The 18,823-nt window shown below is 45.9% G+C and overlaps 1 protein-coding gene across 1 annotated transcript in view; it reads right to left on the bottom strand.

The window, feature by feature from the left end:
• The window catches only part of Vat1l (vesicle amine transport 1 like), a 167,871-nt gene that overhangs the window by 3,079 nt on the left and 145,969 nt on the right, over positions 1-18,823 (bottom strand). The window contains exon 8 of the mRNA XM_021632097.2: positions 771-854. Coding sequence (XP_021487772.1) covers positions 771-854 — 84 coding nt within the window. The remainder of the gene's footprint in view (positions 1-770; positions 855-18,823) is intronic.

Raw genomic sequence — 18,823 nt, forward strand, 5'->3', positions numbered from 1 at the left:
CTTTTCTTGAAAGTGACAAATACTACTACAAGACTAGTGGCTCAGCGAAGACTCTCAAGAAACGGCAAGCCTCCATGCTTTCTTTGTTTGGCTTAACCAGAGCTTAGCCATGTCGGTGACGGCCTTTCTAACTGACCAAGAGAAACCTGTCAATCTCTAGCCCCTAAACAGGACCAAAGATGGAGTGCAAAGCAAATTTCCCAGGCTGCAGATGGACTGAGCACTGGGTTTTGAATGCATGCAATCTGAGAGTCTTTGTATTGCCGGGTACACCGAATGCTGCCCCTCCCCCAAAGCAGCTATGTTGGGAACAGGTAATTCTGATGTGCTGTATTCTTGTGGGTTGGCCATCAGGATATTAGGGTTTTATTCCGGTGAGATCAAGTGAATGAACGCAACAGGAGCAGCAGGGAACATCCTGCAGGCGTCTGGCACCATATTCCGTGGGGCACATGCATACCCATTGTTTAGGATTAATTAGAAGCCTTCCCATTGGGAGCAGCCTAGGGATAGCAACTGTAAAAGACCCTTTTCTATCCATTCCTGTCTGCCCTCCCTCAGCAACTGTCCGGTCCACTTTCACCTCAGCCCGTGGCTAATCCCTCATTCTGAAAGCATCTTGGACTCTTGGACTCTTGGACTCGTGGACTCTTGGACTCGTGAGCTTGTAAACTGCCTGCATTTCCTCCTGCATCAGCTGTGACTACCCCGACGATCCATCGATTTGTCGTTGGTGTTGAGCTGGGTAGTCTCCTCTGCCTTCCACTTACCAGCGGAGTTGGGGTCTTCTCCACGTCGAGAATTAACTTCCCGATGTTCCCTCGGTCGTGGATGCGCTGCATGGCCTCCTTTACCTGAGACACAAGGTGGACATTAGTGAGGTGTGGCTCCTGGATAACGGGCCTGAAGAAGTCAATCCGCCGTCCTTCCACCAGAGGGCGATGAAGCCCAAAGAGTGGTTCAGCCCGTAACTTTTTGTGGCGCAAATATTTGCCCTGAGTCAATCATACACGCTGACCTATCCTGTAAGTCTTGTGGTCTGAAATATGAGGGTTGCAGTTTACACAACGAGAAGATAATATATATTATCTATATATATATATTAGGTAATATAATATATACGTTATATATATATTTAAAGTCAGAGGGGTCTGACAGAACGTTAAACAATAAGAGTACTTGTGGGGGTCATCTGACGACTGCCTACTTAAGTGTTGCATAACTCTGATTCATAGTTTGGCTAAATACACCTGTTACCAGGGCTGAGCCGCATTTGCAAAATTCCCATGCTTTCTAGTTGCCGGGAGAAAACTGCTTCCACCTAGCAGGAACTCTCTTCAGAGAAGCTTCCTCCCTCTAAAGGAGGATCTGTGGTTTCCTTCCCCTTGTTCAGGCGGTTGTCAGGCTCATGAATGTCCCTGGGGGCTGGGTGGGGGATGATGAAGAGGTACAGGACCCTCTGTGAAAGGATGGTTATAAGACACAATCCTGTTTCTTCGGAGCCTTTCCTGAGCCTGTGCAGAAAGTGAACTGTAGGGGGCGCTGTAGGGATTAACGTAGGCCCGCCGCATTGTAAGTGAAATCTACGCGGAAGGCAACAATTCTTGCCTCACAAAAGTCAATTTATAAAAATTTATAATAGGCTGAGTCTAAATATTTTTTTGTAAAGTCTCACAATTTCAAATATGCTTGTTCCTTCAGCCCACGAGTATTCAGTAGATGTTGCTTCAAGGCTAGATGCTATGACATTAAAAAAAAAAAAAAAGAGTAAAAAAGTCAGACATAGTTAGCTGCGTGTGAGGAACTCAGCCTGTGGCTGATGGAAAAGCGTTTGCTTATTTGAAAACCAAGGCTTCTATTCATTTGGATCCAAACTCACAGAACCATTAAAATGTTTGTGTTCAAATTGCTTTTCTGGGACTTTCGAGACACAATTCCATTTATGGGAGAAAAACATAAAAGATAATGACTGAATTGCTTTTAGTGGCAAAACACTGAAACAGCTTATATGTCACAGTAAAGGGATGGGTAAATAAACAATGGTTTTTACATTCATCTACCGAATGGAAATGTTGCAAAGCTGTTAAGAAAAGAAAGATATATGCCACTAATTATAAAGGAGACACAGCAGGATTGAATGCTTTTGTAATCATGCTAAATGAGAAAGCCAACAGGAATACTTTTATTTACACCTCTATAAAAAAAAAGTAGGTATTTTAAAATAACAAGGAAGGCTTATAGGCATACATTGAAAGTTAGGTGGAGGAGAGAAGGGTGTTTTCACTCTGGTGTCCAGTCCAAATAATGTTACGTGGTACTAGGGTGTCAAATCAACATTTAATGTAAGTTTAATGCACCTTTCAAATGCAAGAGTCCCCCCCCCGCCCGCCCCCCCCACTTTGGTCAGTTTGTAGTGTGAAACAATCTCCATTTTGTAGACTAACAGTGTCATGTGATTGTTAATTGTTTTTGACCTTGATAAACAAACCAGTCGAATGTAGACTGGGGCTAGGACCCGCTTCCCTGCAGAGCACAGCAGAAGTGACGGGCTCCCCCTTCCAAGACCAGGTTAAAAAGGCTACAACATACTCTCCCGAGGGTTGCTGCGTTAATGGGGTCCGCCCTGTGAATCCCTACAGGACAGAGACCTGAGACGTGACACATTTCATCCTATAGCCAGTCAGGAACTGTGACCCCCCCCCCCAGCCCCTCTGAAGATCTGAATCTTACCAGCAGCCCCCAAAGAACTTAGAAGCAGATACTGCTTCAGCCGAACCTTGAAATGAGATTGTATCCCAGCTGACATCTTGACTGTAGCTTTGTGGGAGCCAAAGGACCCGGCTAAGTCACACCCAGCTCCTGGTACCCTATCCCCAGCCTATGAAATCACAAGTACTCTTCAAGTTCACTTTTTTTTTGGGGGGGGGTTTAAATGAAGTAAGACTCATTCCTTGCATACATGATACTTAGCTGGCAAGATATGTACATGAGCGGCTATTTTAAGGATACGTACCCTGAGGCTAAAGAACACAAGTAATTCATTCAAAGATTACATGGCTATGCGGAACAGAAGTGTGGTTCAGAATCAGGTCGGATAGAGTTCAAAGGCAGTATTTCCCCCTCAGTTTTACCTAGGGTGGACTGTTTCACTTGAGGTCTCTCAGAATTCTTTTAGGTACTAGGAACCCTGGGTACCCTCTGTATACCAGGCAAATATTCCGCCACTAAGTCCCCTTTAGCCCCTTGATGGTGGATTCTGGCAAAGCTTTTGATGACTGCCCCCAGTCCCTCACAGTCGGATTCCAGGCAGGTGCTCTACCGCTGAGCTCTGACCAAGCACTCTACCACAGTGCCACATTCCTAGACTTTTCCTGATGGTTTCTAGCCAAGCACTGTGAGGCTGAGCACCAGTGAGCCATGTCCCTAGTCCCTCCCTGATGGTTTCTAGGCAAGTGCTTTACCACGGAGCCACACCCCAGCCTACTTTTCCCTTTTTATTTTGAGACAGGGGTTCAGTAAGTTTCTCAGGGTAGCCTGGAACTCAGTCTGTAGTCCACGGAGACGAGTTTGTAATCCTCCTGTCTCAGCATCTGGAAGTGCCAGAATGCCAGGAGATAGTTAGGCCTACTTTAGGCTGCTTTTGTACTAAGCCGGGGTCCAGGAAAATGCAAAGAGCTGTTTTCATACTCGTTAAAAGTGGATCATGATGTTTGAGGGGTTGGGAGAAGCCCCCTGCCTTTAATCTGCACACTTTTGGAAATTTCTCTCCGAAATGAGACACCGTCTTGAAGTTCTGTCTACGGAAAATGGAGAAAGGGCCCTGAAGTAACCTCTAGAGGTCCCTTAATTACCCTCACCCCAGTCACGATGTTAGACTCTACATGCTCTTTCACGGATGCTTCTGGAGTTGTGCGGGAGCCCCAGTGGCAGAGGCTCAGGAGGAAGAAGGCAGCTACTTTTGATCAATTCTTTATCAGGCACAGTGTGTAGCATTTTGCACGTGTGGAGCTGATTCGTCCACACGCTGAGTTTCTTGAGGGAATGTTTGCAACAGCTTTTCACAGACCAGAAAGAAGCACAAGGAGGGGGCTTCTGAGAGGCTCACCTCTGGCTGTCCCTCAAAAGGGAAAACAGAGTGGGAGGCATGAGTCATTGGCAGCCAGACTCTGGGCAGAACCCATGACAGTGCTGTACTGGCCCCACCCCCAAGACTGCCCTCTGCTGACTTGTACATGGTAGAGTCTGAACAGAGACTTTGCTACTGAGTTACTGGTTTATAAACAGTCTCCTAATAGGTTACGTTCTCCAGATGTTTGATAAGCACCCGAGGAGATCCGTCTTCCCTGCATTTACCAGAAAGACTTTCCTAGTGCACCTTTGTGTTTGAAAGCAGAATTGCATTAAAAAGAAAGAGGCGTGTAGGCTCTCATTGTCTAATCCAGTAGCCACAGATCACCTGAGACAATGGCACTTGGTGGGGCATTACAAGACTTCTAAGATTCAGTAGTTATTCTGGATATCAGCCCTTGGTCAGATATAGGGTTGGTGAAGAGCCTTTCTCAGTCTACAGGCTGTCGTTTTGTTCTGAGGAGAGTGTCTTTTGTTTTACAGAAGCTTTTCAGTTTTATGAGGTCCTATTTATCAATTGTTGCTCTTAGAGCCTGCACTGTTGGTGTTCTGTTCAGGAAGTTGTCTCCTGTGCCAATGAGTTCAAGGCTCTTCCCCACTTTTTCTTCTAACCAATTTAGTGTGTCTGGTTTTATGTTGAGGTCTTTGATCCATTTGGACTTTAGTTTTGTGTGGGGTGGTAAATATGGATCTATTTTCATTTTTCTGTATGTGGACATCCAATTGGACCAGCACCATTTGTTGAAGATGCTGTCTTGTTTCCATTGAATGGTTTTGGCTTCTTTGTCAAAAATCAAGTATCCATAGGTGTGTGGGTTTATTTCTGGGTCTTCTATTTGGTTCCACTGATCCACTATTCTGTTTCTATGCCAATACCAAGCAGTTTTTATTACTATCACTCTGTAGTAGAGCTTGAGAACAGGGATGATATCCAGAATATATAAAGAACTAAAGAAGTTAAAAAGCAACAAATCAAGCAATCCAATTAAAAAATGGGGTACAGAGTTAAGCAAAGAATTCTCAGTAGAGGAATACAGAATGGTGGAGAGACACTTAATGAAATGCTCAACATCCTTAGCCATCAGAGAGATGCAAATCAAAATGACCCTGAGATTTCACTTGACACCCATCAGAATGGCTAAGATCAAAAACTTAAGTGACAACACACGCTGGAGAGGTTGTGGAGAAAGGGGAACCCTCCTCCATTGCTGGTGGGAATGTAAACTTGTACAACCACTTTGGAAATCAATCTGGCGCTTTCTCAGACAATTAGGAATAGTGTTTCCTTAAGATCCAGCTATACCACTCCTAGGCATATATCCAAAAGAGTCTCAAGTACACAACAAGGACATTTGCTCAACCATGTTTGTAGCAGCTTTATTCGTAATAGCCAGAACCTGGAAACAACCCAGATGTCTCTCAGTTGAGGAATGGATACAGAAATTGTGGTACTTTTATACAATGGAATACTACTCAGCAATTAAAAACAAGGAAATCATGAAAATTTCAGGCAAATGGTGGGACCTAGAAAAGATTATCCTGAGTGAGGTATCCCAGAAGCAGAAAGACACACAAGGTATATACTCACTTGTATAGACCTCTAAGATAGGATAAACATACTGAAATCTATACACCTAAAGAAGATAAACAAGAAGGAGGACCCGGGGTAAGATGATCAATCCTCACTTAGAAAGACAAATGAGATGGACATTGGATGTAGAAGAAAACAAGTAACAGGGCAGGATCCTATAACAGAGGGCCTCTGAAAGACTCTACCTAGCAGTGTATCAGAGCAGATATTAAGACTCATAACCAAACCTTCGGCAGAGTGCAGGGAATCATATGAAATAAGCGGGTGTTAATATGAGCTGGAGAGGACAGGAGCTCCACAAGGACCAAATATATCTGGGCACAGGGGTCTTTTATGAGACTGACACTCCACCAAGGACCATGTATGGATATAACCTAGAACCTCTATTCGGATGTAGCCCATGGTAGCTCAGTATCCAAGTAGATACCCTAGTAAGGGGAACAAGGACTATTTCTGACATGAACTCAATGGCTGGCTCTTTGACACCACCACCCCCCGAGGGAGGAGAGGCCCTGCTAGGCCACAGAGAAGGACTTTGCAGCCAGTCCTGAAGATACCTGATAAAACAGGATCAGATGGAAGGAGAGGAGGTCCTCCCCTATCAGTGGACTTGGAAAGGGGCAGGGAGGAGATGAGGGAGGGAGGGTGGGGTTGGAAGGGAATGAGGGAGCTGGATACAGCTGGGATACAAAGTTAATAAACTGTAACTAATATTACAAAAAATAAAAAAGCAAAACAAACAAACAAACAAAAAGATTTAGTAGTTATAAAGCCACCGGGGTGCAAAATAGAAGCTGGAGAGATGGCTCAGGGATAAGAGCATGTACTGCTTTTGCAGAGGACCAGAGTTTGGTTCCCAGCAGCCACACCGGATATTGGGTGGCTCACAGCTACCTAACTCCACCTCTTGGGGATTCAGTGCTCTGTTCTGGCCTCTATGGCCATCTGCACTCATACGGCATGTGCATGTATGCACACACGCACACACACTCACACACTTAAACAAACTTATAATTAAATAACTGAAAAAGCAGACTAAAATATCTAATTGAGGCTTTTGGACAGTGCTTAAAGGCTAAAATTACAAAATTTAGACATTGGCTTAGGGAAACTCACTCAAGTTTTCTTCTTGTCCTTTTCTGAACGTGACTAGTAGAACATTTCAAAGCCTCCTGGGTGGCTTGCCAGGTGTACTGCTCTGCCCTTCACTGGATGCCCCAGAAGCGATGTCAGTTATCCTAGTGGCCATAATCCATCCTTTGGTTCTTACACCCTTTACTCCCACAACTCAAGATATATCTGAAGCTCAGTAGGCTGTCTGCTGTACCTCAGCATGCTCCAGGTCCCTTCTGGGAGTTCCCCAATCCTGGCACTAGCTCAGCTGACAGCTCAGCTGTGAACTCTTCCAAGGCACTTGTTCTGTGCACAGTATGCTTGGCCTTCACCATCTGGCCACAGACTATGGGATCCTGGCAAATCAGGCTGGGTGATAACATCAGCACCTTCCCACCCGGACTTGTAACATCTACATCAGCCTTTATATTGTGAGCCAAACAGAAAAACACAGCCAAATACAAAGCAAACTGCAAATATGGTGAAAGATTTTCTGATTAGGCACAGAAAGAAATGTTAAAACACAGTCAACGAAATTGATTTTAATAATGTATTGTACCAAGTGTATCTGTCCTACTTAGCTTTAATTGTCAACACCCTAGTGTCATTTGAGGAGTCTCAGTTGAGGGGTTGCCCAGAACAGATTGATTGGCCTGTGGGTGTGTCTGTTGGGGATTGTCTTGCCAATTGATATAGGAGGGCCCAGACTCCTGTGGGTCCCTGGGAAGGTGGTCCTGGCCTATAGGAGAGCCAGGAAAGCTTCGGTCTTTGGGTTGTCCACCACACAGTGTTCTTCCAGGCTTTCTACTTCCTGCCCTGATTTCTCTCAGTGATGGACGGTGACCTGTGTGTGGACATAAACTCTTTTCCCCCTAAGTTTGCTTTTGGTCATGATGTTTGTCACAGTGACAGACTATGACTGTGACACTGTTCAAAGCTCTCTCATTTCAATATGCACTTAAAATAATATTAAGTTAATGATGCATGTTTGTTCTGCCTTATAGGATTTGGGGGTATCCTGTAAGCTTATAGAATATCCTAAGTCAGACCAGCCCCTCTTCAAGTACTCTGAGGCCTAGCATGGCTCATGGGTAGCTTGGTGGCACCTACTGGAGCCCCCAGTGTACAGAAAGGTCAGCATAGGACAGCATGCAGAATGAATGAATACGTAAATGAATGAGTGGATATGTGGGGTGGTTGAGATGCTGTGTAGCTGAGCCTCACCCAGTGGGTTTCCATCCTGCATCTACCCCACTTCCCAGAGCTGGGCAGCTGTCTCTTGGTGGCCTGTCCACCGCTTCCTGGGTGGCCTAGAGGAGTCTTCTCCTAATTAAAACTGTGCTTCCCATACCCTGTGGGAGACAACAGCTTCCGGTAGCTGTAAGGCTATCCAGATGTGTTTCAGCAGCTGGATTTCCCAGGGATGGGCATTCTGGAAGTTCTCAGGCCATGTCCAGTGGTACTAGTTTTCCATCCACACGGTGGGAGGCAGGGAATCTGACTCCTCAGCTTCTATCCTCAAGTTGCATGCGCCTTCTCTGACAATACTGCTCTTTGGCTCACTTAGATGGCGGCCCAAGCAGAGAGTGGCAGAGGTGGCTGGCTCTGTTTCTACTCGCTAACATTGTCTGATGTTCTTGTGTTTTGCCTTCCTTGTATGCGAAACAGCAATATCTATGCTGTTCACCCCTTCTTCCATTTGACAGTGCCAGGTAGAATGGCTGTGCTCTATCTTTTTTTTTTTTTTTTTTCAAATGCTTTATTTTAAAATTCATGGGTACGTGTGTGCGTATCTGCGTGTGGAGACCAGGAGAGGGCGCTGTATCCTCCTGGAGGTGGAGTTATAAGCAGTTGTGAGCCATCCTACATGGATACTGAAAACCAAACTCAGGTCTTCCGGGAAGACCAGCTAATGCTTTTAACTCCTGAGCTATCTTTCCAGCCCCTGCTTCACTTTGAAGAAACTTTAAACTATTTAAACAGGTTAATCATAAAGAGAAACATTCCATGACTCTCCTCAAAAGCATTTTTACTCAAAAGGGAGAGAATGATGTTTGGTTACGAAGAAAACATGGCAGTGGGAAGGGGCAGCCTGCTTATATAGTATGACAGGAAAGGACAGTGGACCTCTACCTGTCCTGGTGGCTCAGGTGAGACTTGAGGGAGTGAGAAAACTGTCTACTCACAGGCTGGATACCTCTGCTTACACTCTTGTCCCTGGCCCTGGACCTGTGACAGTCAGACCTGCCTGTGACATAGGAATTATGTACTGTGACTGACAGGACCTAGTAATTGATTGTGGGGGTAGAGGACATCAAGAACCAAAGATAGCTCATGATGATGTTCTAACACACGAATGAGTCAGAATAGATGATGGGCGAAGGTGTCTGACAATGCCATAGGGATGATGATGTGAAATAATGCACATCTATATGAGGCTCCCTTTGTACCTTTGAACAATGCAATGTGGTGAGCATTGATTTCTTCTCCCATCTCCATCCTTAAAATGTGGATCTGAAACTGACTGGACCCCAGGATCAGAGGTTCAGGACTAGGAAGAGGGGACAGAACAAGTAGGTGAACAGCCCAGAGGAAAGAAGACCAATGGCAGTCAGCTGCCTTGCATCCCGGGTCTGATGATCCCGGGTTTAGGGGCAGCAAAACTAAGCCACTGTGCATGGACCGAGAACAGCCCTTTGTGAGTATCCTGGGACTCTCTTGCACTTTGCTTCTTAACAGACTCCCAGGCAATCAAGACTCCTGTTCTCCAAACCCATTCTCTCCATGCGGATTGCCCTAGCAGTTGTGTCCAAGGTTAAAGCCAGACTCTCACGGAGGTTGCAGCCTCCTAATAGAGGCTCTCAGAAAAATGGATTTAAAGCTCTTTCGTTGTGTGCAGGTGGCCTTACTCACGCAGGGATCCTGGGTTGTTTGTGTAGCTTCTGCACGGCAACCTAGCACAGTTTGTCCGGTGCCACTGGTTCATGCTCTGCATGAAGTCCATTGTGTTTAATACTCAGGGCATGACCCACAGGGAAAATTTAATTGGCTCACAGCATGTAGGAGCAGAACTGTGGAGCAATTACGGCCGACCTTGCTTATTTCCAGCTACACCAGAACTAGGAAAGACGAGGTTCCCAGAAGCCTAGCACGGCTGCCTCACAGATTGTGCTCGTGGTGTTCTGTTTATCCTCAAGATACTGTGCCTCTCATTCATTCTCTGGAGAGATGCTGGCAGAAGACTAGAAGACGGGAGGATAGTAGAGGCTTCCCCTTGGTCATCCCTGCCTTGGATGTATTTCTGGCAAGACCTAGGTCTCTTCCTAACTGCAGCCTTAAAGAGCTCCTCTCTGGCATCTGGTAGTGTGACTGTCGTGACAAACAGATATTTCACAGAGATATTTGTGCCCTTCTCTTTGGTTATCACACTAGTGAAACAAAGTACCCACAAGGAATTGGAATTTCCCCCAGAATGTCATGCTGGCAGAAGGAAAACATCAAAACAGGGTGCCAAGCGGAGGGGCGGGGCTTGTGTCCCGGGAAGGAATTTCCACAAAGTTCTGAATTTCACAAAAGAGAGTTCACATCTCTAAGCATCCAGGAGAGAATGGTGCTCACATCATGGCAGGCAGAACCACAGCTTGACTGGGACTGACTGCTTTGTCACACATCTCTGGCCTCTATTTTGACCCAAACCTTATTCTAGGACCCTTAAGATGAACAGTAGGGTAGGGTGGGGTAGGTGGGGGCTGGATCATTTTGTCCTTCTTCCAGAGTGGCCACACTGAATAGATCTCCCCTTTCTGGATTTTTCTCTTACTTATTCATTTTTAATTGGCTTATTAAGAGTGGATGGACAAACAAACACAGACTTGGGTATGTCAGAGACTAGGCTCTGACCCTAACAAGCTCAGTAAAGGTAATACTTGTTCTTTTCCACACACCTTAAAGCCTGGGATGGGCAAGATCTTTCTACTATTCCTGTTTTTTAGGTATTTCAACCTCTTTGTTGGTTTCCTTAACTCTGAAACATCTCAGTGAACAGTTCCATTATTCAAAGTCTTTGAACCCCTGGGTTAATGTGCCGCTGTTTCATCCAGGACACTTAGATTGGCACAGTTAAAACATTCATAGGATTGTTATGAATCTGAGGCCAGTCTGGGTGAGTGTGTGAGACCCAATTTAAAAAACTAAACAACCAAAATGTGTTGAGTGTACACTCAAACTTAGCTCGGGGAAGGCGCTGATGGGCACATGGTGTCTCCGAGAGTCGCTGCCCGTACTGTACTTTAGTCATTCAGACCCTCGAGCTTAGACACAACATTGCTCATTGTTCACTGGTGTGAGGGCAGTGTGGACAGGGGATTTTACCATGCTGGAGGGCCAGAGAGAAGGCCGGAAGAGAAATAACTGAACTGAGATTTAAAGAATGAATGGAGTTTATTTATGGTGAAGAGGGATTGGTTGGAGAGTATGGTTCCAAGCAATATGGGACTATGGAAAAAGACCCACAAAAGGGCAAAAGGGTTGATGGCCATGGGAACTAAAGAACAAAGTGAGTGTGAGCCTAGAGGCTGGAAAGGTGAGTTGGGACTTCCCAGGGATATTAACTGTGATGGCTACCTTTGTCCATGGGACAAAACATGGAGTCACTTGGGAACAGAGTCTCAACAAGGGAGTGTTTACATTGGGTCAGCCTGCGGACAGGACGGTACAGAATTGTCTTAATTCAGATAATTGATGTGGGAAGACCTAGCCCAATGTAGGAAGCACAGTTCCCTGTGTGGGGGCTCCTGAAATGTGTAAGAGTGAAGAAATCAAGCAGAGTAAAAACAAGCAAGCTGCATGCATGCGTGTTTCTCTCTGCTCTTGAGTGTATAGGGCTGTCTGAAGCTCCCGTTACCTTGACTTCCCCACAATGATAGGCCGTAGCCTGGGATTGCAAGTTGAAATAGATTCCCCTCTCCCCAGTTGCCTTTTTTTTTTTTTTTTTTTTTTTTTTTTTTTTTTTGTGAAGAGTATCCTCTCACAGCAACAGAGATGAAATAACACAGATCACATAAACAGAACTTCCCCGCGTTTCCGCTCTGCTACTTGAGCGGCTCGTTCTTTCATACTCGGGCAACGAGGGCTACAGAAAGCTCGGCTTTCGTTTGGGGTTTCATTTAGTGCTTCATAATATTCAATTTTCCTTTGAATGGTATGAAAGGCACAAAGTCGTTAAGGTACAAATGACACCACTTAATAACCGAGCTTGTGTTACGAATAGTAATAAGGGCTTCTCACCAAGACAGGGAAAGAAATGAAGATGGATAATTCTATGAATTGTGCCTATGAGATGATAAACTCAGAGCTTCGAAAATGAAGAGTGGAGAGATACCGTAACGACAGGACGCATCAGCCACGTCCTCCGTGGAGCATGACACTAACCATGCCCGTTTCTTGGAGGGGCCAAGCTTAAAATCAAAAGCAGGTGTTTAAGAGCAGGGTAATCATGGCAAGTACCCACAGGATCTGAATTTCCCAGGCGTGCTGGAAACCATTTCCTGGTGTCAGAGACGAAAGTGGTTGAGGACTAAGTTTAAAAAAGGGTTTTGTGTTTAATTCTGCGTATGTGTAGGTGTGAGTATGTATAAACAAGTGTCAAGCGCCTGTGGAGTCCAGAAGAGGGTATTAGACCTTCTAGAGCTAAAACTGCCGCCAGTGCTGAGCCGTAGGATATGGGTCCTGGGAACCAGGTGTGGGGCCTCTGCAAGAGCAGCAAGTGCTCTTAACTGTTGAGTTGTCTCTTCAGCCCTCGGCCCCAGGGTTTTATGGACAGGATACGAAATGTCAGGCCTACGGACTGACTCACCAGGAAGAGAGCAAGAACGAGGCCGTCCTCATAGTCCTCATCTCCTCCCTGAACAAGCTACGCATGGATCTTTGTGGTAACGCAGGACACGGGGCCACGTGTAAGGAGGGACCTCGGAAGTGGAGGGTTAGCACCTGAAAGTGAGCACTGCCTTAAATTTTGTGCTCTAGCAGCCATGCCTGTCCTCCTCTTGCCTGGGCTGGGAGGGATGACTTATTTAGGAAGGGAGCGGGTGAATTAACCATTGTATTTAAGGCAAGTCTCTACTCGGCAACAGGACAGCTAGCCTTGCATTTGTGTGGGTGTTTATATGCCCTTGTGCTAGTGTGTAGGTGCGTGTGTGCAAATGTACATGTGCAGACCAGAGGATGACCTTGGGTGTCTTCCTCAATCATTCTCCACCTTATCTTTCAACGACTCTCTGGGATTTTGAGACAGGCTCTCTCACCAAACCTGGAGCTTACTGATTCCAGGCCAGGCAGCTCCAGGGGTCCTCCAGCCTTCGTCTCCCCTGGGCTGGGATTACAGAAGCCTAACACCCTGTGTGGCTTCTTCTATGGGTACTTGAGGTCAAACTCAGGTCCTCCCTGGCTTATGTAGCAAGTGCTTTGCTGATTGAGCCATCTCTCCAGCCTCCTCAAGAGGACTTTTAAGGAGCCATCAGTAGCAAGCGTTGGCTCAGAAGACACCAGGACATCCTGGGTATAAAGGGGAAAGCAAAGCAAAAGGCAAGTCAGAACTACCTGGCCAGAGCGCTTGGTTCTCTTGTCTCGAGCAGCTGGATGGTATGGGCTCTCTCAGTCAAATATGTGTTGTGGTCACATGGGGGTTCAAATGAATTAAGCAGGGTCCAAGCCAGCCATGCACCAGGAATCCACCAAATCTATAGCAAGTCTCCGTAGCTTTACTTACTCTGCTCTAATTTCTTATTGTTCGAGACTCAGTTTCTTTGTGTGGTAACCCTGGCTGTCCTAGACTCACTCTATAGACCAGGCTGGACTCAAACTCACAGAGATCTGCCTGCCTCTGCTGCACTAAGGCGTGCATCACCAAGCCTGGCTCTGCCCTATTTTTTTGTTTGTTTGTTTTTATGAAAACAAAACCTATGGAAAAAATCTGTTGATTGCTTTGTCTTTGACAACTATTGATTTAGTTGCTTTTTTTTTTTTTTTTTTTTTTTTTTTTGAGACAGGGTCTCATGTCAAAAAGAAGCTGGCCTTGAACTTGCTACATACCCAGGGTATCTGTGAACTTCTGATCCTCTGGTGAGCTCTGCATGCTTGGCAATTATGTTTGTTTACTCAGCAATGGATTTGAAGTAAGGTACCTATGAATGCTCATTCCAGTGTTTGAGTGAGGCCAGAGGAAAGTAAGAGGATACAAGGAGATACAAAGAGGATACAAAGAGCCTCCTTTCTGGAGAAGCAGTCTCTCAGAAAGGCCTAAACCCCAATGTGTACTGTCCAAACCTGGGTTATTGCTACCGCGGTGCTGTCTGTCAAAGCAGGGACCTTGTGCATGCTAGGTAGACACCCCGACCCTGAGCCAGACCCCTGGCTTGTTGCACAAGAGATATGTTGGTGGTGTGATGAGCATGGAGTTTGTCCAGAAATAGGCCAAGGATGAAAACCTGAGGCAGCCACAGAGAGGAAGTGATTTCTCATCTGGGACTTGAAGTTAGGATAGAAGTCCATCATTCAGCCAGATGGAAGGATAGAAATAATCTAAGAAAATACTGTCCCACCTAGAGAATTGGAGGTGAAGATAATAACCTGAGTTTCCAACAGTTGTGAAGTTCCACAGAAAATGGGGAACTCAGAAACTATATAGCTTATTCTTGTTTTGGATATTTTAGAAAAAAAAAATCCCCAAATTGTGAAAGAGATGCTGTGTTTTCCCTGAAAGGCTCTACTTCCTTATTAAGAATGTAACGACCTCGCTGCCAGATGGTATGAATTTTATTTAGTCACAGGTGAACAACTGTGTCTTTTCTATCACACCTGAGAGGTTTCACCTGGAATTACCCAAAGGAAGACTTTGTGGAAAAGGTCAAAAACTGTAGGAAGGCCAGGGACGAGGAGATGGCTCAGTTGCTAAAGAACTAGGCATGTAAGCATGAAGGCATGACCACCTTTGATCACCTGACCCAAGTGTGATGACCTGTGCTATAACACGAGCTCTGTGAGAAGCAGAGATGGCTCCACTCTGAAGGAGTGGAGACAGGAGGAGACTTTGGGCTTACTGGCCAGCCAGTCTATTCAAACCTTTGAGTTCAAAAAATTACATGGAGATGGCAGTGAAGAATATATCCAACACAATGACCTCTTACCTACACACACACACACACACACACACACACACACACACACACGCTCGTGCACTTGTACAAGCTGTATGGAGTCCAAAGATCTTTCAACTCCTTGGAAGTTCTTAAGTGGTTAGCCATATATAAAGGGGATGTCAGTGAACCTCAGTGATATTAGGGTACAGTTTAGTAAGCACAGATGACATTTCCCTTAGGCTTGAAGACAAAAGGCTGGTTTTCAGGTACCGGGGGGTGTGTATTTCGGTATTTAAGGTGCATTGGCTAAGTGGAATGGAAATGACTGTTTCTGTGCAAAAAGCATTCAGAACAAAGCAATGCTGAACGGAAAGCCAGTCCTTCTCCCACCCCCACTTGGTGGAGGGGGGGTCCTTCCACCAAGAGAGGAAGAATGGGGAGGGCTCTGGGCTCTGAAGAAGCAGGTAGTAATATGAGTCACTGCTTGCTGGCGGGGTGTAGGCAGAGCTGCAACAAAACCTTTGGTAAATGAAAAGGACAAGGCAGGGGTGGTAAGTCAGAGGACATTGCAGGATACCATCACAGCAGCTGACGCATGACAGGTGCCTGCCAGGTGCTGTCACCAAGCAAAACACCTTATATGCATTCTCTCACTTAGTGGCATCAGTCCCAGGAAGCAGGTGGGAGTCTGTCAGGCTGTCACTCAGAGTTACATAAAAATACTTCCCTTTTTCTCTTCTTTTCCTTGAGTCTCTGTCGCTCATGGAAGGGAGTTGAAAGGAGAATGGAGTTTATCCAGGTTAATGGCTTGCCCAAGGTCAGACAACGGAGCAAGGAGAAGCCAGCTCTGTGTACGTGTAGAGCTTGATGCATTGCTGCGACATGAGACTAGGAAGCCTGTGGGGATGACACAGGGATGGAGAAGAGGAGTGAAGGCTGAAGGCTTCTGGGGACCGCAGCAGAGGACCACCAATGTAGTTTCCCCTATGCTTGCTTTTATTCAGTCCTCTGGGGAGGGGTTGTTCAATCAATGGCATTCAGGGGTTGGATGCTTCTTCGATGTGGGAATGGTCCTGCGCACCACAGAAGAGCGGGTAGCACTTTTGGCTCCACTGTACAGTTGTAGGCAACACTCTCTGGTTGTGACAGATATGTTTCCAGGCTTTACTGTGTGTCACTACCCTGCACAATTCTTTCCAATTAAGAACTAAAGCATCATGGGAATGTATTTTCCATATTCACCTTTCTGTTGGTTAGTGTACCTGTTTTTCAAAACCGCATCTTGCCTCATCTTAATCCCACGTAACAACTTGAAAAGGGACTTGCCTGTTTGGTCTCTGACTTCATGTGCTCATTGATTAGAATGCTTTTTCTTAAAGTTTAGATCGGAGACAGCCTTAATCACACGTGGTGCTTGAAAGAGTGATAAACTGGTTGGCTAAGTTCCTTTCCCTGTTATGTGATAAAATACCCGACAGGAGCAGCTTAAGAGATACAGGGTTTATTCTGGGTCAGAGTTCGAGGGCACAGTCCTTCATGGTAGGGAAGTAAAGGTAGCTGAAGCTCTGAGTGGCAGGTCACACTGCATCCACAAACAGAAAGCAGGGAGTGGTCCAGGCGTGCCGCTGCTCAGTTCCCTGTCTCCATTTGCAGAGTTCCGAATCCTGGCCAAGGGAGTTGTACCACTCATAGTGGGCCGGCCTTCCATCTCAATTAACATAAAGATAGTTCCCCCCACAGCCACATCTGGAGGTGATTCTAGATTCTGTCAAGTTGACAATTAACATCAACCATTACACTGGCCTTGCTGTCACCTGCATGTTCCCAGGGCTGTGAAACTCTAGAACTTCTAAAATTCAAACAGTGCTTCATTTAACAAGCAGTGCTTATCCACATGAGCTAAGCACTGCACTTGGCTGATTCATGTAAAGAACAAAAGAGAGAAGTCTCTGGCTTGGCTGAGACCCCAGGAGAGGGAAATGATGGACACCTGGATAGTCCTTGTTCCTGGTTGGTTTAAGCATCATACCATATTGGATATCATCAGAGAGCTGCTATTGATAAGTCCTTCAACTCGGGCAGCAAAAGAGAAAGAACTGGATCTCAGCCGCTGCTCTGTGCAGGCATTAAATAATTAGGTTTCCACTGCGGAAAGAGCCCTTCGGGACATTGCTGTACTGTTAATTAAACTCACTCACCATCTTTGTGTGGTCCCTCGGAAGATCCGTCAGGTGAGCTTCACCTGCTCTGTTTGGAGGGGCTGATGTGGATCGTAATGGCAGGGATGGATTGCTGGGTGTGTGTGATGACTTAGAATCACTGGGTTGGTAGAACAGCCCAAAGCCCTTACTGTGGTGAGAGTTGGAATCTTAGAAGCAGAGGTGCATGGTGGGAATGTAGCAGGTGGGCGAGACTCATTCTTAGGGAGGAAGTGGGAGCCAGTATGAGCCAAAGGCTAGTAGGAACATGCACAGGGCTGTGAAGATGGCTCAGCAGGCAAAGGCACTTGCCACCAAGACTGAGGACCCAACTTCAATTCCTGGAACCTGCAAGTAGAAGGAGAGAACTGACTCCTACAAGTAAGTTGTCCTATGACTTCTGTAAGCAAAGTGGCATGCATGTGCATTGTTCATGGGCACATATATGTATACATGCATGCACTAAAATAAGTGCAAAAAATTAGAGAAACACAAAGCACTGTTCTGCCAAGTGAAAATTAAAGAAAGGCAACCAAACCAGAACAGTTCCATTTGGCTATAAGCACAGGTACTTAAATAATTGCATATGGAAATGATATAGATACACCTTTAAAAGTTATACCCACTGGCTAGCTCACCTAATTAGAGCTCATTTTCTTCATTTAAATTCAAATGTTTTTTTTAAAATGCACATTAAGTTATTAAGGAAAAGGGTCCAGAGAAAGCCTGTGGGGTGGGAGTTCCGACCTGTGCATGTGTGCTGTGGCATGCGTACATACTCACCTCTCTTTCTCCCTCTCTTCCCCTCCCTTTCTCCTTCTTTCTTTCTTTCTTTCTTTCACACACACATGATGATGATAATAATAAATACATGCATATGTGGCCATATACTGGAGACTTATCTTGAATACTAGGGACTGGAAACAAAGGAGACATAATTGTCAATCACTATGGAACCGGCTGAAGAGCAGTGCACAAGTGTAGGACCCCTTTGAATATGGTTCGAACATTCCAAAAGGTTCGTAAAACGCGAACTTCAGACTTTCTTTTCGAGGAACCACTGTATCAGTGACTTTAGTACCCAAGTGCTCACCCACGGGGCCAGGTTGTGAAGATGATGTTATGAAGGAAGGGTTTGGGCTCTTTCCGTATTCAGTGCTTAGAGAAGTGCCATTCCCATCCCCACCGAGAAGGATGTGCCTTTTCAATCAACACCTCACCTTTGCCAAGGTAAGAGCTTCAACCGGCTCTCAGCCAGGCAGCACGCACAGATGAGTGTTTGCAACACCGTACCCCGGAGAAGCCCACAGGCTGGGAGAGGAGGGAGGCAGCCGCGGAGACAGTCAATTCCCATAGAGTGTGGGAAGAGCTACGTTCTCCGAATGAATGAAGAGGCGTGGGAGCCCAGGGGAGGAAATGACTCAATTTGGAGAAAAGTGGCACTCGTACTGGGGTTTTAGAAGTGGAGAGGCTTTTCCGGAAGAGAAGCTGTGTACCCTCAGACCAGAGTCCTGAAGGGGTGTAGGTGGCTCAATTAAGAAAATGGGAGTGGGGGTGGCACCGTCCTTCCTGGATACTGTCGAACTGCGCAGGTGTGGCTCTATGAGGAGCAGTGAAGAGCTGTGAGGAGCACTGAGGGGTTTCAGGAAGACTTTCGC

This window comes from Meriones unguiculatus, chromosome 10, assembly GCF_030254825.1.
Source record: "Meriones unguiculatus strain TT.TT164.6M chromosome 10, Bangor_MerUng_6.1, whole genome shotgun sequence".
In the NCBI taxonomy this organism is placed as follows: Eukaryota; Metazoa; Chordata; class Mammalia; order Rodentia; family Muridae; genus Meriones; species Meriones unguiculatus.